The following is a 26,677-nucleotide window of genomic DNA, read 5'->3' on the forward strand; positions in this document are numbered from 1 at the left end:
CAGGCCAGGTATTGGCCCCGCAGGGAGGTAACACAGCCTACCTCTTAGCACGTCTGGAAGTGTTCAGTCACAAGCACAGGGGAGTCGTCTGAGAATGGGGGCTTCCTACAGCATGCGCAGCGTAAGACCAGGCAGAGCTACTAATCCTCCTGGCCTTTTAATTATGAAAACAGTCCTCATTTCTCAAATATATTACAAAGTGTTGGCTCTTTTAAATATATATATAAATAAAATTTTATCAGAACTCTAACAGCAGCCATTTGACTCAGCATTTATCAAAAGAAAAAAGTATCCAGAAGTTGTGCTGCATGGTAACAACTAACCAGGCTACACATGTTCCAATGATCGTTTTACTCTCCTGTGAAAAGAGCCAAAGTCACTTATAAACAATTTTTACTTAATTATACTTTTATTATAAGGAAGGCTTCCATTTTGCAGAGGTTAGTCTTGGGCCAGCCTGAAGAGGATAAGTTATTGGTAGGTTCTCTGAGTGAGTCCAGTGTGGCTTTACAAATTCAAGCAACATGTTATCAAGTCATATTACCATCAGCTACAGCTGTGCTTAGGACTGATTTTCAATCTACTATAAAGGAAAAAATTTTAAAAGACTAATATAAAAACCTGGATCTCAAACTTCTTACCTTACATTTAAAATTGATCATAGCCCCAGGTAAGATTTTTCCTAAAGTTTTTCAGTGTTACAGTGAACATGTTGCCCATGAGCATGGAATTCTTTTGATGTGTGTGGAAGCTGATATTGTAGAAACTAAAATGTAAAACTATATAGTAGGTAAGATGAACTCTTCTTTGGGGTGAAGACTAACTTGAAACAATTCTGTATAAGGAAAAAAATGAAAAGCCTCTTTAGGTTTGATTTTCAAGTCACCTTTTATTATGCATATAATTTCGGGTTTCAGTATGCATCTTTCAAATACAGTGTGTGGGATAAACACCAGTGGGAATGTCATTCTAAACAGCAGGAAAACAGTCCTTTTCTTTAAAAAAAAGTGCAGACAGTGTAGATACTTCTTTGACCAGAAATCAATTGTGAAAATCTACTTTCTTTAAAACCAAACAAACAGACAGCTCTACAGTTCCTCTCTGATGAGAATAACTGAGCCTACTTGATACCATAATTTTTATTGTTTCATTCATTGACACCTTCACGTGAATCACGGTGCCAAAACAGGAGACAGACCTACTCAGAGATAAACACACTAGAATCGTGCATTTTTAAAACTCCAAACACTAGACAAAGATTAAAGCCTCTTAATAGCAAACTTCACACACACATGCAATGATAAGATACTTCAACTCAGGATTGAGGGAAGGTGCTAGGTTTGTGTCCTTATAACTGGTACGGACTGGCATTTAATCCACGGTGAAACAGGAACTCTTTCTGCCTGTGTGGTTGCTACTGGGGGGAAAAAATAAAAAGGCGTCACAAGGAAGATGGCCTGTCGTCACAGACCCCAGCTCCTGTCCTCCAAAGGGGCCGTTTGCACCTGACGGTTACCCAGATATGTGTCCCCCCTCACAGCCCTTAGCTCCCAGGTGGCACAGGCCCTGTCCCAAACGCTGCTTGAATGTCAGCAATCCAAGGTTTTTCTCCTCTTCAAGTAAACAAGAGCTAAGAACCCACAGAGCACCTCCCATGACGGTGTGACAGTGACGTTTCTGCATGTTGGGATTCTCTCTGCAACGTGTGGCTGAAATGTGGGTTTCTAATAAGCACACGAGAGATGCTTGTCTCCCCATGAGTGTAGGGTGGGCGGCTTCCCTGCCGTGGCGTGTCCTTTTCCTGGTGTCTCAGATGGATTCAGAGAGCTTCGCACAAACGAGCATTTTGATCTAGGGGGTGTGTGCGTGCAGAGAGGGAGGTGGCTGTTTTAGAATAATCCTACTCAACATGTCTGTTTCTCTTTATTTTGAGTCTAGTAACAGTGTCAGGGACTGTTATCAGGTGTATGAACCTCAGGAGTTGGAGTATAGCAAATCCTGTGTGTAAGGGACATAACTTCTACAATTTATAACAGAAAGCAACAAAATACAACCTGGTCCTGTCAAAATCTTTTCCGCTAGTTCACTAATCATACCTTAAAACACGGACAGCTTCACAGTGTAAAGGTGAAAAACAAATAAGTATTTTACGTGGGGGAGTCCCGGGAATTTGTTGACAGATTAATCAATAGATCAGGCATTATTTTTAAAGATTCCATAGAAACTCTCAGGAATCAACAATGACATCATAATGATAAGTTCAAGATTCCCGGCCAGGGCACACAGGAGAAGCGCCTATCTGCTTCTCCACCCCTCCCCTTCTCCTTCCTCTCTGCCTCTCTCTTCCCCTCCCACAGCCAAGGCTCCATTGGAGCAAAGTTGGCCCGGGCAGGCACTGAGAATGGCTCTGTGGCCTCTGTCTCAGGCGCTAGAATGGCTCTGGTTGCAACAGAGCGATGCCCCAGATGAGCAGAGTATCGCCCCCTGGTGGGTGTGCCAGGTGGATCTCGGTCGGGTGCATGTGGGAGTCTGTCTGACTGCCTCCCCGTTTCCAACTTCAGAAAAATACAAAAAAAAAAAAAAAAAAGTAAGACAAAGCAAAAGTATCACTTTGAAAAACCTAAGAATATTTTCGATACCCAAAATGTTTTTTTTAATTTTAAAATATTCTTAATTACTTGCTTCTGATATGAAACATTTGGAATGGCCTTGTGGTCAGTACTTTGTGGGTATGGCCATAAGGAGCAGGTGGTTGACTGACTGACAGTCTCATGGTCATGCTCACGAGGCCTGGGTCACAGAATTGACCTGGCAGGTATCTAACTTCCTTGGAACATCCTAGCCGTGGCTTTCTAAAGAAACACCACTTGTTGCATAGGTGACAGTGGCATGTTTTCTATAACTAAATAAATGGTCATGGCCTTCAGTTGCCTAATCACAGACACATCCATCTACCACTTCCTTAAATCCACTAAGAGCTTTTTGATTCACATCAACCCGCATTCCACATAACACATAGCACACAAAACCTGCCGGCCGACAATTCCTTCTGGGTCTTTAAATGCTACACCTAGTGACGTCGTTGGGTCTGATCCACTCCTAAAGTCAACCTGCTATTTATTTGATGAGCCACCAGAATGAACATCCAAAGTCATCCTACGAACGAGAGACTCTCAGAATATCAGAGCTGTCAAGGATATAAGAGGTCAGGTCCTCTGAACTTCTCATCTGACCGGTTTCTCCCTGTCTCAGGCTGCTGGCTTTAAACAGATCAAAAACAAGTCCTACACCTAAATCTTTCTATTCTCCACATACAATACCATTTACCTCAAAAGTCCTTCTGAAATGTAGAATTGTGTAGTATTGTGTTACGCCGGCGTCACTTTCTTTCTAAGAATGCCTATATTGCAACTCTACAAAAATAAAGTCTGAATTTTATTAGATTAAAAAAAAAATGTTTCTGAGAAGTGCTTAAAATAATACCAAGGAAATATTTTTTTTGTATAATTATTATTCACGGGCGTGCTCCCATTGATAACTTCCCCATGTTATATTCCTGGCAGGCATACACCATATTACATTAATTCCTTCTCGGACCAATTCACATAGGAGAAAAGACCCAATTTCATTTTCATCAAGCAGGGTCTAGTTGTGTAGACTACCTCGTATCAAGGGAGTAAGTGGACTAGGGTGATGAATCAGATAAAAGGGCCAGCATGTCAACACAGAAAATGAATTTTTTTTCCTCAAAGAGATTCTCTGTGTGTCCACAGACAATGAAATGATTTGTACTCACGTGTTCGCATACTCACACACACACACACTCAGATAAGTGCCTTCTGGGACCTACCTAAGCCCAACATGAATCTAAAAGAACTGAAGAAGTCAAAAACCCGGCAAAGGAACTTTTGTTTTTCTTAAATTACTGTTAAGGGTGCCCACGATCAATTCTCCTAATGTTCATGTTTGGCGTCTCCACCCCCGTGGGTGTGGATTATAGTTGGAATCGGCTACTGAAAGACAGTAGTTGGACCTGGTCTCCAGAGACATCATATCCGAATCATTCCTGGAGGGCTGCCTGTACCACGCATATGGCATCGGTGAGCCACACTGGGAGCTGGTGGGCATGCTACTAGCGGCTAGGGATGCGACATTAGACTCTCGTCTTCCAGACGCGCTCACACTGGCCTTTGGGGCCTGAAGAATGGAGGGGAGCCTGTCCATCCAGTCCTCCGGGGGCCCTGGAAGCACCTTCCTCCACGCTGCTGAGACCACATTGGCTGCTATGGACTCCTGGATGTTTCTGGGTTGGAAGGCGTCATCCACTAGACCAAGAGGAGACTTGGCGGCAGCCTCCCAGGGAGTTAGTCTCCTGTTTGCTCTCTGCAGCCCATCGGTAGGATTGGGAGGGTGGCTGTTGGCAGGCTGGTGCTCCCAGACGAATGCCACAGGTGTGGTGGGCGGGACCAGTCTTCCAGGAAGGGACAGGGAGCGGCCACTCTCCTAGAAACGAGGGAAATGTCAGAGTATCTTATTTCTTGTGGTTTGTGCCCACTGCCTGTTATTCTAAAGCATCCATGGCCCCACGACCAAGCCCTAGAAGACCATGTCCCACAGTGCTTAGTTAGTCACGCACCGAGGGGAGGCTGCCTGTGCCTGGCGTGGAGCTCTGGCCTGGAACCCGGCCTCCCAGAGGGCCTCCTGGTCGCTCTCTGTCTCTGGACCCATTGCCCTGAGGCGACCATGTCTCTTAGGTTTGATCACCATCCTCACCGGAGTCCCCAGACTTCTGTCTGCCCTCCACCCACTCATGTCCGCACCCACAGCCCACCCTCCCTTGAGTCCTGCTTCCCGGCAGAAACAAATCAGGCTTATTTACAGCCCAGCAGCAGACCGTGACCTCCGGGCTTTTTCCTTTTCCCAAGTGACTTTCTAAGTTATCTCAGTTTAATCCACCGAATAGAGCAAAAGCAAACATAAGCTACTTAGCCTGTATTTAATGTTGCTAGTCCTTTCCTGTCCCTGCCTAGTTCTGAGTGGATGAGGATCATGTGGGTCTTTACAGCCTGGCATGTGGGGTGCTGCCCACTTCTCTGCAGGGGGACACTCCCCTGCTGCTCCATTGGCCTTGTTCCCCTGCAGTGAATTTCTTTGACAGGTGCATGCATCTGTCCCCACCACACTCCCCGGTGGGAGCTACTGTTCCATCTGTCTCCTATACAACAATACAGTTTATTGGAAGCTCTCCACCCCTCTGTGTTCCCACATGCCCTCCTGTCCTCATGATCTGCCCTGAGACAAACTCTGGGCTGAGACAGCAGATGTCCACCTGCGCAGACGTCCACTTGGGGAAGTGAGCCGCCCTCAGGGGGGCATCATAACAGGGTGTCTCCCAAACAAAAAAGCATCAACGTGCTTATGAATGGGTCCACGTTTACGGACGGTTTTAACAGCTTTTCTTTCTTAAGTTCTTAAACTTTAAGTGAACTACTGCTCACAAAACTTAGGGGATTGGGGACCATGCAGACACCACAGTACTCTCAGCTTTTGTCTAGTATGTTTTCACCCATGAAATAAAAGTTGGCTTTGCATCTCATTTGCATAATTGAACAATTTTCTTTGACTTGTTGTTTGCTTTTCTGATGTTCTTGTTTAATAAAAAATAAATCAAATGCTTCTTTTTTGTATTGCTTCATGTTCATTTTGAAATATCCCCTAATTTTTGTGAGCAGTATAGCAAACCTGCATCTGACAGAACAGCTCTGACCCTCAAGTTTTGTGAATACTTTAGTTCCCATCAAGCACGCCAAAAATGTACACGGTTCCTTCTTGGTTCACCCATGAAGCATAAAGTGGTCAATCTAATGGGTTCTCATCCCTCTTTGAATCATTGAAACTTCAGCAATATGGGTTGAATCCTAGCAAAAACTTATTTCCATTAATCTTATCCTAACATCCATCCAATAGTCAAGTCTTCTTCACTCTACAATCAGGGCAGGGGTGGTGGGCGGGTAAGCCTGATTTTAGTCACCACTGAAGGACCTGACTTCCATGTGACATTATTTACGCATTGGCTTCATTCATTCATTCCAGGACCGTTTTTATTGAACACGTACTATTTCCAAGCATTCTACTCGGAGCCGGAAAACACAAAGACCGTTCCGGGACGGCCTGGCCCTCAGGAAACACACTACGCAAGACCATTTTGAGCTCTGCGAGGGCAGCTTAGTCACAGGAGGTTAGTTTGGAGAAGAGATTCCTGCACCTTGGCTGGCACCAGCCTCTGAGCCCCCGCCATCTCTGCCCTGGACCATTGTCTCCTAATCAGTGTCCCTGGTTCCAACCTCCTCCTCTGGTCCACTCTCGACACGGCAGCCCCAGGGGTCCTGCTCACACCGAAGGCAGGCTGTGGGTCACTTAGTCCTCTGTTCAAAATCATCTCGTGGCTACTTATTGCAGAAAAGGAAAATCAACGTCCTTTTCACTGACCCCCCAACAAGGCCCTCTCGAAACTGCTGCCACCTCCCCCCTACACCTCTGACTACATCGTCTGTGTCTCCCTGTCCCTTTGATCCAAACACTCTGGCCTCTTCCTCCGCTATGAGTCCACCAGGCACGTGGGGGCCCCAGCACATCGACCCCTGCTGATCCTTCTGTGTGCGGACAGCTGTGCACAACTCTGGCTTCCTCTCCTTCAGGCCATTACTCCAATATCATACAGTCATGATTGGGCTAGTCTACCCCTCTCTCTCTCCCTCAGAATTCTCTACACCCCCTCCCCCTGCCTTATTTCTCCCCTTAGGCTCACAACTACCTAATAAATGTTTTATTTAGGTATTTTGCTTCCCTGCCTCTTCCCACTAGCTCTATCTAAGAGTAAAGGCTCCTCTCGTTTTATTCGTTAAGACAGCCTTAGACCTATGACAGTGCCTGACAGGTAGATGCTTAGGAAGCGTCCACTGGAAAGCGGATGGCCACTTCTCTATCAAACATCCAAACCCAGGAGATTAGGTTAGCTTCACCGAGACGTCTGGCTGTGTCGGGACACATGGCCCAACTCCCATGTCAGTTACATACAGTGGGGCTCGTACACAAGTGAACTAACTCATCCCCGCTGCCCCCAACACACACAAATGCATTGACACGCATGCCAGGTCACATTTGGAGAGAAAATCAGAATTAATCAACATTTACAAACGATACAGATGATGTAATATAGACTCGTGTACACCTGAAATTTATATAATTAATCAATGTTACCTCCCAATAAATTCAATAGAATATATAAAATAAAATACGAACTAGTAAAAAAAAATGAAGATATTTGCCAATGAATCCATTTTTTAAGCAGGTAGAAGATTTTCAAATAAAAGATCAGCCGCTGGGCCTATGGAAATGTGAGGGGTTTAAACTGCTTTGACTCTGCAAATGAGAAGAGTCTTAGAAAAAATCATATATAGAGATACGAGTTCCTTTATCTGGATCTTTAAATACAGGACAGATGTTCCCTGGAGGTAACCAAGATATTGTCAGGCTTGAAGACTGGGGGAAGAAGGAGAATTTTAAGGTCATTTCTGTTCTGGTCTCTTAATAAAACAGGCTCTCGCTCTCTCCTATTCCCTGGGACCTGCCTTCTTCAAGTGAATCTTAACATTTTCTTCTGCCAAGGGGAGTTTTTTGGAACTGTTGGCGGCAATGCTGGCTTGTCTCAGGGGAGGCGGCTGTCCCTCTCTGCTCCCCGAGAATGGTGAGGAGACCCCAGGACTCCTGAGTATTTTCTATTGCGTAGGAGAGGAGCTTGCACTGCTTACATAGCTTCCTGAGTGCCATCAACGTCCTCGGGCGTGAAGGAAGAGATACCCCCTTGTAGAGCGAGTTCTCAAGCTGATTGCAGCTGGATTCAATCCGGATTAGTTTAGATTACACTTTTGGCTCTATGGCAATGGCCTTTTCCTCAAGTTTTAGTTTATGTTTGAAGGTACCCCTTTGTGAGAAAAGGTCGGGGGTCGTGACTGTGGAAGCCAGTACGATACTCTGGACATGTGAACTTGGATGTCACTGTGGCCCGGGAGTCCTGCGCGTTGACCTCTGGTTGAATAACAACCAGATTCAATCTCACAGCCTTATTTTCTTTGGTTGTACAATGGTCAGCGTGCTGGCTAGCCTTTCGAGGTTGCAAGGGGAGGGGACAGACGGTGTGTGTAAATCAAACGCCACCGAGCACGACAAACATCGCTGATTCTTGTCACTGGGAGGCGGGTCTGTGAGGTCCCTAAAAGGTGTCGGGAGATCTGGCAGAATCTTTTGTTTAAGAGGCAAGTGCACGGCCAGGCTTCTGACCTGGGATAAAAATAGGAGGGTCCTTGCCTCTGACATGGCATTAGCAGCCACGCCTCAGATATAGCAGGTGCCACCAGAACCAGGCAGGAGGCTGGCCAGAGACATGGCGCTGACCGCACCGCCCTGCGGGCTCTAGGCAGGCCAACACACAGACTTCTTTGTGTTCCTGAACCTTCTATTACAAACTAATAAAAGTAACCACACGCGTTTAAGGCCAGGGGGGCAGGTGGAGGGAGCTTGGCAGGTACATGCGTCCGCGGTCCCTTTCATCTCAGAAGCAAGAATGACAATAACACACGAGTTCTTCCTTGACCTACGGGAGGTCTGTCACTCTGAAAGCAGTGGCCTACGAAAGTGGCCTTCCCAGAGGCCACGTTCTAGTCAGCTGGAATCGCCCATTGTGGCTTCCTGGCAATTCTCAGAGAAAAGCCGATCTATATTTATAAAATCCTACCTTAATTGGTTCGAACATAAAATCTTGTAAACACATTTCGAAACATTTTCTGATGACGGCTCTCTTGCGCCTCAAGAGTTAAACAGTCAAGGTCAGCTCGAGTAATAGCAGACATCAGAAGTCTGATTCTCACCAGTGCCCATGGAGAACAAAGTACTTTTCACACGAAAACAGAGGATGTTGAGCCAGGATGAAACCAATGAATTTTTTTTTGACCCAGTGGGAGACTTTTGTAGAGAAAAATGTCCCTTCCTGGCACATGTGAGCATGTAATAAGATTATAGGTATAGAAATTAGCAGTAGTAGAAAACGAATACCATGTGATGCATCCTATTAGCATTAGAATGATGATAATTACAAGCCACTGAAAATCCTTCCAGCTCTGTGAGCCCAGCTTCCGCTGTCCTTATAACCTAACTACCTTTCCCAAAACACGCCCGGGCAACCCTCTCCTTCCTTCCTCGTTCACAAAAAGCAATGCCACTGTACACGTACCTTGGTCTCTACAGGAGCAGTGGGGACCAGAGAGGAGGTTGTTTTTTGTTTTTTTTTAAATAGATGATATGCCTATTACAGTGCTTACAAAAATCAGGGGATATTTCAAAATGCATATGAAGCTAATCCCCTAATTTTTTGTGAGCAGTAGATCTATGGGTGGAAAAGGGGTCATAAATAATAAACTCTGTAATCCATTTCTAACTGGGCAGGTCACAGTGGGCAGTCACACCCCCACCTCATCCCCAGCCTGTAAGTTCTTTCATGAAAGGCTGTAAGCTGACCCCATCCCCGTCCCCTGTGCGCCTGTGGGTGTAGCTGAGACACCTTGGAAGTGTCACAGGCCATACCTGTCGAAGGGGATGTTAGCCCTCAGGAGAGCGCAGGGCCCTGTCGAGGGTCCTGGAGTCCTTCCCGGCCTGGCTTTCTCCTGCCTCCACGTCACCTCCCCGCCGCTCCTCCTGAATTCTGCACGCACAAGAAAAGCCGCAACACCGGCCTCCTCCTGAGCCTCTGAGATCTAGCTCCTGGCAGGTGTCATCAGTGTGGCTCCAGTCAACGCCCCGATACAAAGTTCTCTCCAGGTGTGCACATCTCCCTGCAGCGAGCCCACTTCCCAGGTCGAAGGGCTGTGGCTTGCACAGAGGAACATTTGTCAGTTGTGATTTTAAGAACAAGAACTCTTTTGAGAAACGTGCGTGTGCTGTCCAACACCCTGGCCTGGGCCCTTTGCACAACAACGTTCTCCACACCTCCCGCGGCCATGTTTTTAAGCCAGCCTCGGTCACCACTGCTAATCCCATCCAGAAACTGACAGTCACAGCTGGTGAAGGGTCAAGACGGAGCCACCCACAACTGAAACCGTGCAGGGACACTCCGTTTCTGTAACCTGACCCTTTCTCCCTTCTGTCCGTCCACTCCCTTCTGTGATCATTAAAACCCCGAGGACATCAGACGCTGGTCAGCATCAAACTCTCTTAAGGACAATGATCACAGACACGGAGTTTTGGTGAAGCTACAGAAGACATCATGGCTCATGATGTGTTTCAGCCCCAGGCCCATGGGAGTGGAGGACCCTATAGACCAGTGTTTCCCAACCTTTTTTGTGCCATGCCCCATCTTAACCTTTCTAAAATTTTTATGTCCCCCCCATGTAACATACATAATTTTTAACATTAAAAAATTGATTTGTTCACTTAATAAACATAAATGATAGGTTCTAGGAAGAAATCACTATGAAATTGTTAACAAAACACAGTAAGTAAAATTTCAAAACATATAATGAAAAACAGAAATTTAAATTCCAAATAATTTTAATACAGATTTTTCTATATTAATTTATTATTTTAATTTAGTGTGATCCTTGCGCTTGATGCTTGCTGCACAGAGATTTTATATTAGGTTCCAATTTGGTTAGCTTTAGTCTCAAGTCTCCACGTTGTGTTATATCCAGCCGATTTCTTTTTTTTTACCAGTAAATCACTTACAGCACTAAATCCACATTCAGCTAAAAATGAAGATGGAAACAGTAGCAATAGTTTTCTTGCACATTTGGTTGAATTTGGGTATTTGATATCTGTTTTCTCACAAAGCCATGCCATCGCTCCTTTGATATTAAATAAAGCTTTAACTGACTCATCATTTAGCAATTCTGCGAGTTCTTCTTGATACTGCATATTTGATATATCAGACAAATCCACTAACATTGGTTGCATCATCCATGTTGGGAAATCAATTTGTTTTAAATCAGAAAATATTTCTTTTAAATCAGCCGATAGAATATTCAAATGATTGACAATAACAAGTAAAGCTGTATCAGTTACTTCACATTTTTGGAGCCAATGAAACTGTTTAAAGTTTTTGTTGTTAATATGTTTCTGACATAACTCAATATTGGTAATGAAACCAAATATCTTTGCTTTTGCATCGACAAGAGTTTTATTTGTTCCTTGAAGTTGCTTATTTAATATATTTAGTTTTTCAAAGATATTGGCTAAATAACTCACAAATGCTTTACCATCTATTGTTAACAGATACTTCATTTCAGGTTTGTCGCTTAAAAAATCACTAAGAGTATCAAACAGTTCCATAAATCTTTTCAGTTTCCTTTAGATAGCCATCTTACTTCGGTATGAAGTAAAAGTCTCACATGGTCTTCATTTTGTTCTTCACAAAATAGCTTGAAAAGATGCTCACATTTGGGACTAGCTTTAATAGCATTAACACACTTTATTACTGTATGTAATACTTCATTCAGAACAGACGAGATGTTTTTAGCTACCAAGTGTTCCCTATGAATAACACAATGCACAAGAATCATTTCTGGATTTGCATCTTTCATCAATTTTAAGCAGCCATTTTTCTTGCCCATCATATTGGGAGCACCATCTGCAGCACAAGATGTTATATTTTTCACTGGTATTTCATTGACATCTAAGTAGTTTTTTAGCTTATTATATATATCTTTGGAGGTAGTGGTGCTTTCTAATCTTTTACAGAACAACATTTCTTCAGCAAAATGTCCTTTATCAATATATCTTACGTAAGTTATCAATACTGCCTCACTGTCTCTCAAAGTTGATTCATCCATTTGCAAGGAGAATTTTCTTGTTTTCAGCTTTTCAATAAGTTGTTTTTCAATATCCTCACTCATTTCGTCTATTCTTCTGCTAACAGAATTGTTACTGAGTGGCATAGCTTTTACATCTTTGTCATCTTTTTAGAGAACCGTTTTAAGAAATGCTGATATTGATGGTTTTATTAAATTCTCTCCTATAGTGTGATTTTCTCCAGTTTTAGTGATGAATAAAGAAATTTGATAACTAGCCTCAAGAACATGATTATTAGTTGAAGTATGAGCAGTAAATAGAGACTTTAATGTTCTTTTTTTCAAAATTTTTCTTTAAAGTTTTAAAGTAACTCAAATCTGAATTAATATGAGCACTATGTTTCGCCTTCAAATGTGCCTCAAGACGACCTCGTTTCATTGATTCGTTGGTCAAGCATTGCTGGCATAAAAGACAAAAAGGAATCCGCTCATCATGAACAGCGGGTATGAACCCAAATTTTAAACATTCCTCCAAATATTGACGAGTTTTTTTCTTGCTTGCACCACTCATTTTACTATGAGCTATAATAAAAATAAGATCAATTAAAAACTAATATTAAAATATGTGTTAAAATATATTCAATGTGACATAGAGTAAACGTATACTAAAAATTCATATTTATTTAAATGTATATAACAGATTTACTACACTACCACCGCAAATCAAAAGGTATCTATATTTTTTCCACTTGACAAAATTTTCTGGAAAGTTATGCTTCTAAAATTAAAATTGTCGTGCATGCACTATTATAGCCCCAATAATATTTATAAAATATTAGTGCTTTCTAGCCCCGATGCAAGAAGTACTTAATAAAGAGTTTAATATTGATAAAAATAAAATCAAATACCAATTATATCTATACAATATATATATGTATATTTATTAAATCAACGAGCTTTTACAACAGTTTTGACTGACACTTATTTCAAATTAACACCAACTGAATGATGTGAAACACTACAGAAGTTGTGATGGGCCAATTAGGTGAGAATAACTGCATTGTTTAGCGAGTTTTTAAAACGTCCAGGGTTCCCCGCGGCAGATAGCACGCTCCGCGGTGAACCCAGGACGAAGTTTACTTGACGACGCCAATCACCCAGTTGATATTTTGGTCTCGTCAAACGAAATTATACTTAATAATTATTTACCGCAATTATTTAAGAATTGCATTTTTTGTTAAATTTGGCACCGATATCTAGCATTGCATTTAAATAGCCCAGGGCGAAAGAGTTAAAGTCGTGTCGAGTCCATTTTCAAATTGCCCCCCTTAACTATCGAATTGCCCCCCTGTGGGGCATGGGCCCCACGTTGGGAAACACTGCTATAGACCCTCAGGAAACCGGACAGAACAATGCCACTGACATCAGGAGCTGATGCGGGGATCAACTACCTCCTACCCTGGCCCCAACCAATCAGTAGAGGCCAGGACCCACTCCCTTAGTCACCATGATTAGTGATTTTCCCCTGTGTAACCCACACCCTGGAAGCCACTGGGGAACCTGACCTTTGAGCACTGGTTTACCTGTGACTCAACCATTTCCTCAACTAATAAACCTCTACTTTCTTGGCTGCAAACTCCTGTTTGTGTTTCATTGGGCTTTGATGTGTGCAGGTGAATGGACCCCTTTAGTCTGGTGGCCAGCACAACTACACAGCCTGTGACAGCATTTTGTCACAAGGACGCGAAAAATAACGGGATAATAAAAGTCACTTACTTGATCTTGATAACTGTTTCTATGTCCATTATGTTTTTAAACTAATAGATCCTTTGATTCATATCTTGAGCACTAGGGGAAATGTTGAACCTCCTATTCTTGGGAAAATTCTAAAGATTTACTGCCAAACCACATTTATGTTTCCTTTGTCAAACACATGGCCTCGGAGTGATATTGAAAATTAGGAATAATAATAATAAAATACAATGTTTCATCTGGAAAATCACCACCTACTTGTTTTCTTGAGCACAGAGTGGGAAAAAATATCTTGCTTAATCATCTTACCACATTTCTGGGGCGGCCAGTCAATTTTATCTTAATGACATCTTTCGTATTTGAGGGAATTTACAGAAAAATCTCATGTATGTCACTCCATTTTAGAGGCACAAGAACAGCAGAAGGCAGGTGGGGTTCGAATGACTGTTCTTCTGGACTAGATAGACTACTGGAGGGAGTGAAGAGGGTGGACAGGAGATTAAAGCAGAGAAATAGAAGATAGCAATGATAGTCATGAGGGTGTGCTTTCCCAGGAAAACTGGGGAACTCAGAAACATCTTCTATCAGATGTGTCCCAGGCATATGTCTTCAGAACAGGAAGCACTTGCCTCACCTGAAAATACTTGGGCACCTGAATGACCGGAGGGAACACCTTGTAACCTCTATGAATGGCTGACCACGGTGCGGCACACCTGATACTAATACAAAACAGTGTTGAACGCAAACTGTAATGATAATAATTAAAAAAAAAACTAAACAGAAATAAATCAAGAACGATAGCACAGAGAACCATAGATCTGGTATCTTCCCATCATGGCGGCATCAGAGCACGTCATGAAGGTCCCATGTATCTCTGATTTATATACCTGGAGCTTTTCATAGCTCAGGCCTCCAGGCCCACACAGATCATTAGAATGCTGTGACATGCAAAAAGAAAAAAGAAAAAGAAAATACTACTCCCAGGCAAATCCGTAATCCCCTGAATGAGTCAAGGCGATGTCCCGTGAGGTAACAGTATGTCTATTCATAGGACTTCAAACATAAGAGACCAAGTCTTTCATTTTGCCATTGACATTAGGTGCTAACACAGCTCTTCCTATTGACATCGCTTTCTCCATGTGCCCACAGAACAGCCGTGCGTGATTATCGGGACCGACACCGCAAGAGTTGCTATGTCAGCCACGCAGTTATTTCCTGGATCTCACTCCTCCCCCCGCCCCCTACTCCTCGTGTCCAAGTTCACCTTCATCTGGGTAGGCTGTTAGGTCATTATTGACTGTCCGACTGCTCAACAACAGTCTTTTTCACAGTGCAGCATTGATTCATGCACGTGCAGAGCGGACATCAAAAAAGCCTATGAATTAGCCGCAGACACCTTATCACCCCTCTGAGCCCCTTTGCATGGCAGGGGCTCAGCTCGAGGTAAAAACCTTCAAGAGATAGAAACCTTGAGGCCCACAAAAACACACAGTTCAGAGCAGTGAGCCTCAATAATGTGTGGGTCTGAGTTTCTTTTTCTTTTTTTGTTTGAACTTCTTTAGCAACTCTTCATTAAAAAAGAAAGAAAGAGAGAGGGAGGGAGAAAGGGAGAAAGGGAGGGAGGAAAGGAGGAAGGAAGGAAGGGAAGGAGGGAGGGAGGGAGGGAGGAAAGGAGGGAAGAAGGAAGGGAAGGAGGGAAGGAGGGAGGGAGGGAGGAAAGCTGGGGAAGAGATGGAAAGAGAAACGTCTAGATCTGACCCTCAGTGACCGCGGATGACCTAGAGGCACACACAGTGACCTGAGCCAGACTCCCTGGTGTGCGTTTTACCCCGAAGGCTTGTTATCTCCTGGTTCTCTCATGGAAAGGGCCTAGAGGAGAATCTCACGATTTGTCACCGTGGGTCAAATACTGCCAGATCGGTCTCTAGACCAGTCTAACTGGGAAAACCTGAAGTCAGACAACAGGTTGGTAAACGGTTTATATGTACCGTGTCCACCCCAGAGTTCTGACTTTGAGCACAGTGGACAGTATCAGGTAGAATATTTACAGAGGTTTTTGAAAAAAAAGAAGCGAAATGACAACAGGGCAGGTTGAAGGGTGAAACAATTCCTACAGGAAGAGTTACTAAGTGGTTCTCCTTTGTAAACAATTGCTTTCGGTGTGAATGCCCAATTCTTTTGACATCGTCTTCTCTAGCGGAAGGTGCATTTGACAGCAAAGGCTGAGCATTCTCGTGATTCAAGGGGAACTACTGGCAGAAGGTTCTAGAAGTTCTACCTCTGGCATGGCGAGCCCATTCCCTCCCTGACTCTGAGTGAGCGCCTGATGGCTGTCTGAGGCCTGGAGGTCCCTCTGAGCCTCAGAACACTCACGTCTCGGGAAGCATCTGTTTTTCGAGAAGAGTCAGGGCAGCACCATCATCACATGGTTGAGACACTGAGCTGAGAGCCCCGTGCTTCTGCTCACCGCTCCGAGGAAAGAATTTGTCTCTCACCTCCTAAGCTCTCTGCATTTTCTGTCATTAGAAAAATGACATAAAACAAAAAGAAAAATGACATATATTTCATTCTAAGATGTCTTTTCTTTCAAATATCCTGGCATTAGCATGGTAGGGATAAACAAGTATTATCTTGCTGGGTTTTAAACTGGCCTTGGTGTTTAAACCCGAATGGTTTTTTTTTAGATGTTTATATGAAATGTTATAATCTTGGGAGCGGGGTTTCAGGGTTCCTCTGTGCGGTTTCCTGGGGTGCAGGAGTTCCTTATGCAAGAGCTGGGCACCGGCGTGGCGTGCAGAATACACCGGAGGTGAGAGTGGACAGGCTTGGGGTCACCTGCCGCGTCCGCCCCCTTACCAGCTGAGCTCTCTGGGCAATCTTCCTACTCTCGCCCAGCTTCAGGGTCCTTCTCGGTGAAGGAATAATTTCGTTAAATTTTCCTTAAACGAGGATTATTTTCGCCAAAGAAGGTCGTTGTGAAAATTCAGCTACGTCCATGCAGTGAAAAGCCTTGATAACACATTGTATATGCCGGGTGCACAGGGTCAAGTCCTTCTCCGTCCCTTCAGTTCAGCTGTGGGAGGTTTTCTTCAGTTCAACGGCAATGTACTGCATGCTGGTCAGTTCTAACTTCTTCTCTTTTCACCGAGAGAAACCTCCGCTCGCTTGTGCTCCACATCGGCTCCGCTGCCCCCCCGCCCTCTGTGTCCCCCCCATCGGGAGGTAGACAGACGTAGACCACATGTCACGGACCCTCCAGACACCTCACCACCCTTTTCTGTTTCAGAAATACACTTTAGTGTGTCAAAGGTCTGAAAACAATACTCTGGCTGGGTTCAAAGCGGCCACTCAGTGGGGACACCTGTCCCGCTGTTCCGCACACCTTCCTCCGACTGGAGGGCCGGTCAGTCCACCATCGTACAGTGAAGGCTCAGCGAAAAGACTGGGCTCTCTCCCTGGGGTCTGGAAAGTGCATGAGCTTCTTTTTTCAGTTTTGCAAATTTTACAATCATATATCTACAGTATATCTATCTCTATCTATATATCTATATATTTCATTTTGAGAAGCTAACAAGCACTCCGACTGCTTCCCCATTTTCCTCTAGCCTAGATCCCCCAGTGAAAATGTTTTTGATTAATGCCGGAGAGACTTCGGTTACTTATGGCTGAGAACATTTTTGATCGGAGATAACGGACCACTGCCCACCAGCCACAGGAAGTCATGCGGTCCCGTTCCCAAAGATAAGGAACTTGGGTACAGTCCCTCCTCTGGGTGATAAAACCGTATCATTCTGTCCCTAGAAATAGTTATCCTCTGCCTGGATAAGAAGGTGGGGGCGGGGCGGGGGGAGGCAGTCAGATGAAATCGCATTCTTCTGTTTCAGAAATAAATGAGAGAGAATGTTTGATTCCAATTCTGTGCCAGCAGGTTCAGAAGGCTCAGGAGGGCGGCCGGCGGTGGAGCCCCGCCCGAGCGGGGTGCCGGCGTTTGCTGCCACCTGCTGGACCTCGGCAGCAAAGTCGCCGATGGCACTTGACGCTCCCTCCCTCCACGCAGACACAGGAGAGAGGGCCTGCTGCCAGGTCTGTGAGGACAGGAGGACCTGGAAAGCTGCTTGCAGGATTCAAGAATGAGGTCGACTCCAGTGTCCCGGGTGTTCAGGAAGGACTTTTCACAATGGGGCGCCCAGCCCAGTAGCATCAGAATCGCCTGGGGGTCTCTGTTACAGAAACGGGTGCCTGGTCTTGCCCCAACCCAGACCCACAAAATACAAATTTTTCAGGTGGGGTCAGAGGACCCTCACTTTCCCTGGCGGGGGGGCAGAAGTTGGGAAGCGATGTGGGGGACCAGGGCCGTGTGGCACCAAGCGTGGGCGTGGGGCCGGTGGAACAGCTGGGCGCCAGGCGGTCAGGTCAGGGAGTTGGTGAATTCCAGAGTAAAACTGAAGTGAAACCCAGAGGTTCCAAGCCACGTATATTTTGCTTTGTTTACTGTGTCTCAGTAATGCCGCCCAGAATGAGCTGTGACATTCTGTAGGTTGTGTTGTAACATAGGACTCAAACTCCACATCGTCACTCTATGAAAAGCAATGCTTGCCCTTAGAAGTACCTTGGCCAGGGGACCAGACCATCAATATACTCTATGTGATTAGAAGAAAGAAAGAACCCAATTGTGGAAGGACTGGTATGATAAATCAGCACTTTATATTACTCCAACCTGTCTCTTACTGACTCTTTTAGCTTTAGAGGATGGTTTTGTAAATTTTTTAAAATCAATCAAGGACATGCTAGGCAAATAAAAAGGACTAAGTAAGGGGTATGCAATGCAAAATACAGACCTAGTTGGGGGTTTTTTTGTTTGCTTTATTTTTTATTTATTTATTTATTTCTGAAGCTGGAAACGTGGATAGACAGACAGACTCCCACATGCGCCCGACCGGGATCCACCCGGCACGCCCACCAGGGGGCGACGCTCTGCCCACCAGGGGGGGATGCTCTGCCCCTCCGGGGCGTCGCTCTGCCGCGACCAGAGCCACTCTAGCGCCTGGAGCAGAGGCCAAGGAGCCATCCCTAGCGCCCGGGCCATCTCTGCTCCAATGGAGCCTTGGCTGCGGGAGGGGAAGAGAGAGACAGAGAGGAAAGCGTGGCAGAGGGGTGGAAAAGCAAATGGGCGCTTCTCCTGTGTGCCCTGGCCGGGAATCGAACCCGGGTCCTCCGCACGCTAGGCCGACGCTCTACCGCTGAGCCAACCAGCCAGGGCCCCTTTTTTTACTTTTAAAGAAAACAATGTGGCCCTGGCCGGTTGGCTTGGTGGTGGAGCTTCGGCCTGGTGTGCGGAAGTCCTGGGTTCGATTCCCGGCCAGGGCACACAGGAGAGGCGCCCATCTGCTTCTCCAACCCTCCCCCTCTCCTTCCTCTCTGTCTCTCTCTTCCCCTCCTGCAGCCAAGGCTCCATTGGAGCAGAGATGGCCCGGGCGCTGGGGATGGCTCCTTGGCCTCTGTCCCAGGCGCTAGAGTGGCTCTGGTTGCGACAGAGCAATGTCCCAGAGGGGCAGAGCATCGCCCCCTGGTGGGCGTGCCGGGTGGATCCCAGTCGGGCGCATGTGGGAGTCTGTCTGACTGCCTCCCCGTTTCCAGCTTCAGAAAAATACAAAAAAAAAAAAAGGAAACAATGTAATAAAATGTCAAAAGGAAAAATGAACTGAATTCACTTAATTGCATTTGAAATAAAAGCAATGTTGCAATCAGATACTTTTTTTCCCCAGAATTTCAGCTTGTGTTGATGTATTTTTTTCTCTCCGGGCTCAGTCCCGGCTTCTGCGTCTGACTCAAAAGAATTCTAGAAGTTCCAGAAAACCCACAAAAATTCCCTGGGCAGCTGGGATGTCAGGTCCCTCCCTGTACCCTCCGCTCGCTACTGCTTCTGAGAACTGCTTGTCATCGCTGGCTGGGCTGGCCAGCCGGCTGGCTGGCAGGAAGCAGGGGTTTGTGCCTGTGTGCAGAGTCAGCTCCACCCTTTCAGTGTTTGCAAACCGATCCCGCTTACTCCTGGGGCAAGGGGGATCGGTTACTCTGAGGAGGAGGCCAGGTTGCTGACCCTTTGTCCTGGGACATCGGTGGGGAGAGGGATGGGAGCAGCTGTCCCCTGTGGCTGAAGGCTGGCTGCCTGTCAGCATGGGGGCAACTCTGCCCACAGCCCCCCACCCTCTCCGTGGGAGAGGTTTCTTTCAGCTTCCATCCTCCTGGTCTGTGGATACATCTAATGTACAAGCGTTTTTCCCTTGTCAGACCACCCTTTGCCAGGGCACCTCGCTGGGTCTACAATAGTTAACCCTGGGGCTTGGCATGGAACACAGCTAACGTTAGATTTCTTTAAAAAACAAAAAACTACGGAGCCAGTGTTTTTAAACCCTGGTCTCAACTTTGTACATCACTCCGACAGCGCCAGGACAGTAGATGGAGACAAAGAAGGAAGAACAGCAGCAGGCTGGCCAGAGAGGGACAGGGCGTGAGACAAAGGTCTCTCATGGCAACGGGCCACGGACAGATGCTGCTTGAGCTCTAGTAGCTGTTAGGCCCCCTCAGCTGGGCTTCCCACCAGAGGAGCACCTGTTTAGCTGGTGTGTGTGTGGTGTGTGTGTGTGGTATGTGCGTGCGTGTGTGTATATGTGTGTGTGATATGTGCATGTGTGTGGTGTGTGTATATGTGTGTGCATGTATGTGTATGTGTGTGCGTGTGTGTGGTATGCGTGTGTGGCATGTGTGTATATGTGTGTGTGGTGTGTGTGCGTGTGTGTGGTATGTGTGTATATGTGTGTGTGCGTGTGTGGTGTGCGTGTGTGTGGTGTGTGTGTTTCTCCTCAGAAGTCTCTGAAACAGCAGCTCGTGTTCCCCGAGCGCCCTTTACAATATCAGTTGGTGGGCAGGGTGGAAGGTTTTCCGTGTACCGGTCTCTGACGGGGCGCACACGGATCCCTTGTGCTCTCACGGCTTGTGGGAGACGCCTGTCCCTGTCTCTGCATCCTAGCTGAGTGGACTGTCGTGTCCCTAGCTGGTTGTCGGCAGCTAGAGAGGTTCACACTGGGTCTGGGCGGGTCACAGGAGAACCACAGAGCCTAAAGGCATTGGGCCATTCGCCAGGGAGCAGGGGGAATCGCCCGCGGGGCACATAGCCGCAGCCTTACACAGACTGCACACGAGTAGCACTTTCCAATACGTGCTTACCTCATTGAGTGTGCAAAGGCACTGCAGCCGGCAAACAAGAGGGCAGGTCCACCTGCAGCCTCTCCCCTGTGGGGACCAAGGCAGAGAGAGGCGCCCTGTCATCCCGTTGGGGGGTTTGGCCCATCCATGTCCCCCAGCACAAAACGTGCCTCTAAACACCCCACGCCACCTGCCTGCAAGGGGTCCCCCTTGCCCATGCATTTCCTTTAGGGACGATGACCTCTTCCTTCTCCTACCTCAAATCATGTTTTTTGTTTTAATTCAAACATTGTGGGGGAAACTGCTCGCACTATCCTTACTGAATGGGAGGACTTCCTTTTTCCTTCTTTTTCCTGGTGTGACTGTGGGCAGCCCCAGTATTATGGTGTGGGTTTGCTGGGGCATGTGTCTGGGGCATCTGGCCAGGGACCTCGCTGTGTCCGGTGAGCGGTAACCGGCAAAAGGTCAGGTGTCCCCGACCGCTGACCGGGCACAGGGGCTGCCGGAAGTAAAAATGACAGCTTGCCCATCCCTCCCACCCGGTTTACAACTGTCTCTCATTCAGGGATGCCCAGCTCCAGGAAGTTCTGTCAACGTGTCTGGCTTTGATGGAGAAGATTTAAGTGCCTGAGTTATTTCTGAGACAGTCTGTCTGTCGATTCTGACAGGCAAGTCCTCCCTGGGGACGCTCCTGGGATGGAGAGGACTGGTGGGGCCTGTGACTGGAGAATCACAGTGGCTCAGGAGCCCAACACGGCAGACAAATTCCTTCCCTTGTCTTGACCTGTTTCCTCCTCGGTCAGGTGGGGGATAACAGTCCCTATGTCATTCTGCAATGATGAAGAAACGGAGTGTGTTGACTGTGCCTCGCGTACAGTAAGCCCGCAGCTAATGGGCAGCTCGGATTTTAAGTGAAGACAGCGGAGCTCCGCGGGTTACACACGAGGGGTTTTTACAAATGACCGAGAAGCTCACGCCTCCTCTCCTTGAACTGAGAGAGAGGGGAATGTTCAAAACCACCCGCTTTCAGAATCCACCACGCTAGTTCCTCGGGTGTTTCCAAATAACCACAGGGCCTAGGGTAAGGGGGAAAAGACTGTAAAAAACGTAAGTTGTAAAGACGTCCTCGCTGAGAAGTCTTCCAGTGAGGACAACGGGGGCGGGAGGGGACACTGTGTTGCCCTTACACCCGGTGACAGCGGCTCCTGAGCGTGTGGCTGGAGACACTGAAACCTCATGATTCTTGCAGCATTATTCAGATTCAGAATCACTCCTGCTGAGATGTCTCACGTTATTATCAGTGCAGCAGCGAGCCAAGCTGGACACGGAGTCTCTCTCCTCCCGAAGAAGTTCCCCTGCATGGCGTGTGGTCAGGATGGCCGGAGGCCCAGGGGACACTTCCTGCTATGTGGGGACTTCCATCCTGCTTTATTTTTATATTTGATATTTGTTCCCACTGCCAGCCCATGATCTCAACCTATTTGTCCCAAAATAGAGAAACAAGAGAGCAGGGGGAGGAGGGGCGACTCACACGAGATCGCTGCCCCGTCCACCTTCTTCAGAACCCAGATGCTTCCCCGCGGACCGGCTGTCCCCTTCCATCACGGTATCCGCCCTCGCGAGCAATCTTACGGGAGGGCCGGGGTCCTTTCCTGAGGTCGCTCGGCATGGCCAAAGCCATCCACAGAGCAGCCACGGAGTGGGCTGTTGTGGACGGGCTTGGGGAGCGCACCCGGGGCAGGTCTCAGGGAATCCAGGTCCAGCGGGACCACGGAGACCTTGAGGTGCGCACTGTGGGGACAGCACAGGTCTGGGTGTCTGAGCTCTAGGTTCAATGCCAGCCCACTGCTGACGAGCTGGGGGTGCTGGAGAAGGTGCTCTGGATACCCCGTCTCTAACATGGGAACAAGAGAAGACTCCCTTTCAGGCTGGTTCTGAGAAGCGGAATAAACCCCCCAGGCAGCAGCTGGCCACGAGTGCCCATCCAGACTAAGTGTGGGGTCTTCTAGGCTGAACAACGTGTGATCTCGGGCCAATTACTCAGCCTCTCTGTGACTCAGAACCCCACCTGTGACCTGTGAATGGGGGTCATCTACCCTGAAAGGACTGCTGATGAAAGGAGATCATCTGTGTTTGGGGGTGGGAGTGGGGAGGGCAGAGGGTCCAAAGGTGCAGACTTCCAGTTATAAAATAAGTCAGTTCTGGGAGGTGGAGTGCAGCCCAGGACTCTGGTTAACAGTCCCGGGTGTCGTGTGTGTGGATGCTAAGTGTGCAGCCCGGGGACTGTGGCTAACAGTCCTGGGTGTCGTGTGTGTGGAAGCTGCTAAGTGTGCAGCCTGGGACTCTGGCTAACAGTCCCGGGTGTCGTGTGTGTGGAAGCTGCTAAGAGTGCAGCCCGGGACTCTGGCTAACAGTCCCGGGTGTCGTGTGTGTGGAAGCTGCTAAGAGTGCAGCCCGGGACTCTGGCTAACAGTCCCGTGTGTCGTGTGTGTGGAAGCTGCTAAGAGTGCAGCCCGGGACTCTGGCTGACAGTCCTGGGTGTCGTGTGTGTGGATGCTAAGTGTGCAGCCCGGGACTCTGGCTAACAGTCCCGTGTGTCGTGTGTGTGGAAGCTGCTAAGGGTGCAGCCCAGGGACTCTGGCTAACAGTCCCGTGTGTCGTGTGTGTGGAAGCTGCTAAGTGTGCAGCCCGGGACTCTGGCTAACAGTCCTGGGTGTTGTGTGTGTGGATGCTAAGTGTGCAGCCCGGGACTCTGGCTAACAGTCCTGGGTGCCATGTATGTGGAAGCTGCTAAGAGTGCAGCCCGGGACTCTGGTTAACAGTCCTGGGTGTCGTGTGTGTGGAAGCTGCTTGAGAGTGTACCTGCTAGAAGTTCTCATCACAAGAGAGAAATCTCTGAGACTTCTGGTGTTGATCATTTCAGTACATGGAATCATTATGGCTTACACCTGAAACCGATATATGTCAATTACGTGTCAGCAAAAGAAGAGATACATCTATGAAAGACACACAGCAGGAACCAGGGCCGCAGGTCTGTGCTCAGGTAACGTTACCTGGCGTTATAAAATGTGTGTGAAGTATGTAACCTGGCTCTGGGGCGCAGAGGAGCCACTCGGTCCTGGGGCTCCCACCACCCCACCCCACCCTGCCACCCTGACTTAGACCTCAGTGCAGGCCTCAGGGCCTGTGGGTGGCCTTGAAGATGGGTGATCCTGCCAAGCACAGGTACCAGAGAGGCTGGGCTTCCACAGAAGCCTCTGGAAGAAAACGAAAGAAGACCCTTCGCTGTCTGCTTTCTCTAGTTTCCCCAACTGGACATTTCTTGTCAGCTCAGAACCAACTGTAATCCTTTCATTTTCCATGAACAAACCATGATTAAAGGGATTGAGGCAGGAGGGTGTGTGAGGGTCAGGGGTTCCCGTGGTCCCTGTGAATGTCATCGTCAGTTTGAGTGTTGTCAATGTCACTGGGCTGAGGAAGGAAGGCAGGCAGGCTGCAAGGCTGTCCTGGTGATTTTACTTTTATTAGGGACCCTGTGTGGAAATTCCACCAGTCACAAAGCACACATGACTTAGATCTACATGAAAGAAGCACTGAAAGCCCAAAAATAAAAACAAAAACTTAAAAAATTCTGTTACTAACCAAAAAAATAATTATTTAAATTACAGGACCTTGTGGAAGCCTCACTCTCTCTCTTTATGCTTGAGACCTCCTTGATCAGCTCGCACACCTCTCGGTTGGAGTCTGAGACGTGTTGGACAGGATCTGGCATTCAAACTTTTAAATTAAAGTTCTCTACATCTGGTTGCCTTTGGATGGGAAGCTTGGCGGTTTCCCGATGCCCGGTGGGAAGTGAGTGTTTTAATGTGCGTATCGTGGAAATGTTATTTTTTTTAAAGAGCTGAAGAAACTGGCTCTGCCTGGCGACACCAAGGAAAGGGGGTGCCGACTCAGGGTTCCCCCAGACTTGGTGCCTGTGTCTTCCTGCTCCCTAGGACGGCCTGTGGTTTTTGTACTTTATTTATTAAATCATTAGTGGGGAAACAGAGGCTGGCCTCTCTTAGCAGTTCTGCCGGGCGTTTGGGTCCTATGGGCGGTCAGCAGCCAGCCTGCTGGTGGGAAGCCCGGCAACGCGGTTCTGCACTTTCCCAGAATACTTGTTGATGACTTCAGCAGCACTGCCGTGTTACCCGAGTCCCCGGGTCCCCCAGAGTCTGGCAATAAGGGGACATGGGACTAGCCAAGGGTCAGCATTTCTGGGAATATGATGTTGGGCCTTAGAATGCACATATTTTTCTCATGAACTTTTAACGATTTTTAAAACAAACTCGATAACTCTGATTTCAAGAGAGGACGAGCTCACAGCTTCCCTTGGGAAGCCCTGTGCCCATTCAGCTTTTCAGAAGATGGTCACTTCCTGGCGACTGTCCCCAGGACCCTCTCTGCCTAGGCGGCTCCAGGACTGCCCCTGGGGACCGGTGTGCTGGCAGGTGCCCGAGGTCAGACCACAGCACGGCCATCTGGTGGAAAGAGTCAGCTCAGACGTGTCCGTGCACTCTGAGGCTTCTCTGTGAACGCTCAGAATCAAGTGTTCAGGGTGCTTGTGACAGCAAAGTGAACAGTTCCCGAGACAGGACAGTGATCCTCCCTATGCCAGCACCCCCTCAAACATAGATCGCTGGGTTCTGGCATCTCAGAGATGACTTGTCGCCCAGCTAGAATTCAGGTTGCAGGAGAAGACCCAGTTCTCCTGCAAAGCCCACCCACTTCCAGACGGCCCTGCAGAGCTCTCTAGATAGTTGCGGGAGCCCTGGCTTACTTTAAACCACTACCTGTCGCCCAGATCAGTTTCCCTCCGGTCAAAATGAGTGGCTTCCCGTGAGGATCAGATGAGATATATGTGATCATTAATAGTCACACCGGATATAGTCTAAATGACAAGCGTTTCTGTGCTCTTGCATGGTAACCCGAATGTGTGCTATAAACATAGCCCTAAAATGTTTATACTATCAATGAAGAGTCAAAATGCAGAAATGGCGTGGGTTGTTTTTTTTTTACCTGCTTGCCTCAAAACAGCATGTGTCTATTGTTGAAGTATTAGGAAAAAAAATCTGAAAATGCTGTGAGGTCCAAGGGGCAACAGGGAGATGCCCAGTGTGACCAGCTGTGAGATCCACCCTGCCCTCCGAGCAGGCTTGGATACCTAGCGCTGTTCAGACTGGCTGGGGCCGTCCGTCTCTGTGGATGGGAGGTTCGAGACAGCATGAAGCAGGAACTGGTGGGAAGAAATTTGCATGAGGTCCTGCCGAGTCTGTGCCCGTGGTGACATGTCACTTCACGTCCCAGTGTCTGTGAGCCAGGCAGCGGGTTCCTGGGGTGAGGCTCACAGGCACCTGACATCACACAGGCTCTCAGTCCATCAGCGCTGCCCTTGTGCTGACGATGAAAACCTGACCTCACTGGTGCCCTGCCTGGACATGTAGTTGACTGAGGACAACGGGGGGGGGGGGCAAGGTGTTAGAAACCAAACACAAATGGCCTCCTCAAAACCCATCACCAGCCAACACAGCCCACACCTGCCACCACGGCAAAGCCAACAACACCCAGGTTGCAAAGGGTGCCCAGTGGGCGGGACGTGAGCTCCTGAGTCTTAAGAGTCCCATCTGCCATGCTGACATCATTAACAAAGTGCCCTTAGGGCCCTCAGTAAGTTCAGGGCGGAAGCTGGTCAGGGAGGAAAGGCAGAGGACACCTCTCTTTCTCCCGGAGCAGGCATGGTCCCTCTGCTTCCCACCGCCCATCTCTCGAGGTGAGGTCCATCTCCATGTGGGAGGGAACCTGGGATTCGGGGTTAGAGGGGACCAATGCTCCCAGGTCCCAGGTGA

The 26,677-nt window shown here is 47.5% G+C and overlaps 1 protein-coding gene across 1 annotated transcript in view; it reads right to left on the bottom strand.

The window, feature by feature from the left end:
- Nucleotides 1–887: 887 nt before the first annotated feature.
- Nucleotides 888–26,677, bottom strand: part of SYNPO2 (synaptopodin 2) — a 138,600-nt gene continuing 112,810 nt past the window's right edge. The window contains exon 5 of the mRNA XM_066233948.1: nucleotides 888–4,503. Within this exon, the coding sequence (XP_066090045.1) occupies nucleotides 3,961–4,503 (543 nt within the window). The 3' untranslated portion in view covers nucleotides 888–3,960. The remainder of the gene's footprint in view (nucleotides 4,504–26,677) is intronic.

The sequence above is a fragment of the Saccopteryx bilineata genome, chromosome 1 (genome assembly GCF_036850765.1).
Source record: "Saccopteryx bilineata isolate mSacBil1 chromosome 1, mSacBil1_pri_phased_curated, whole genome shotgun sequence".
Lineage (NCBI taxonomy): Eukaryota > Metazoa > Chordata > Mammalia > Chiroptera > Emballonuridae > Saccopteryx > Saccopteryx bilineata.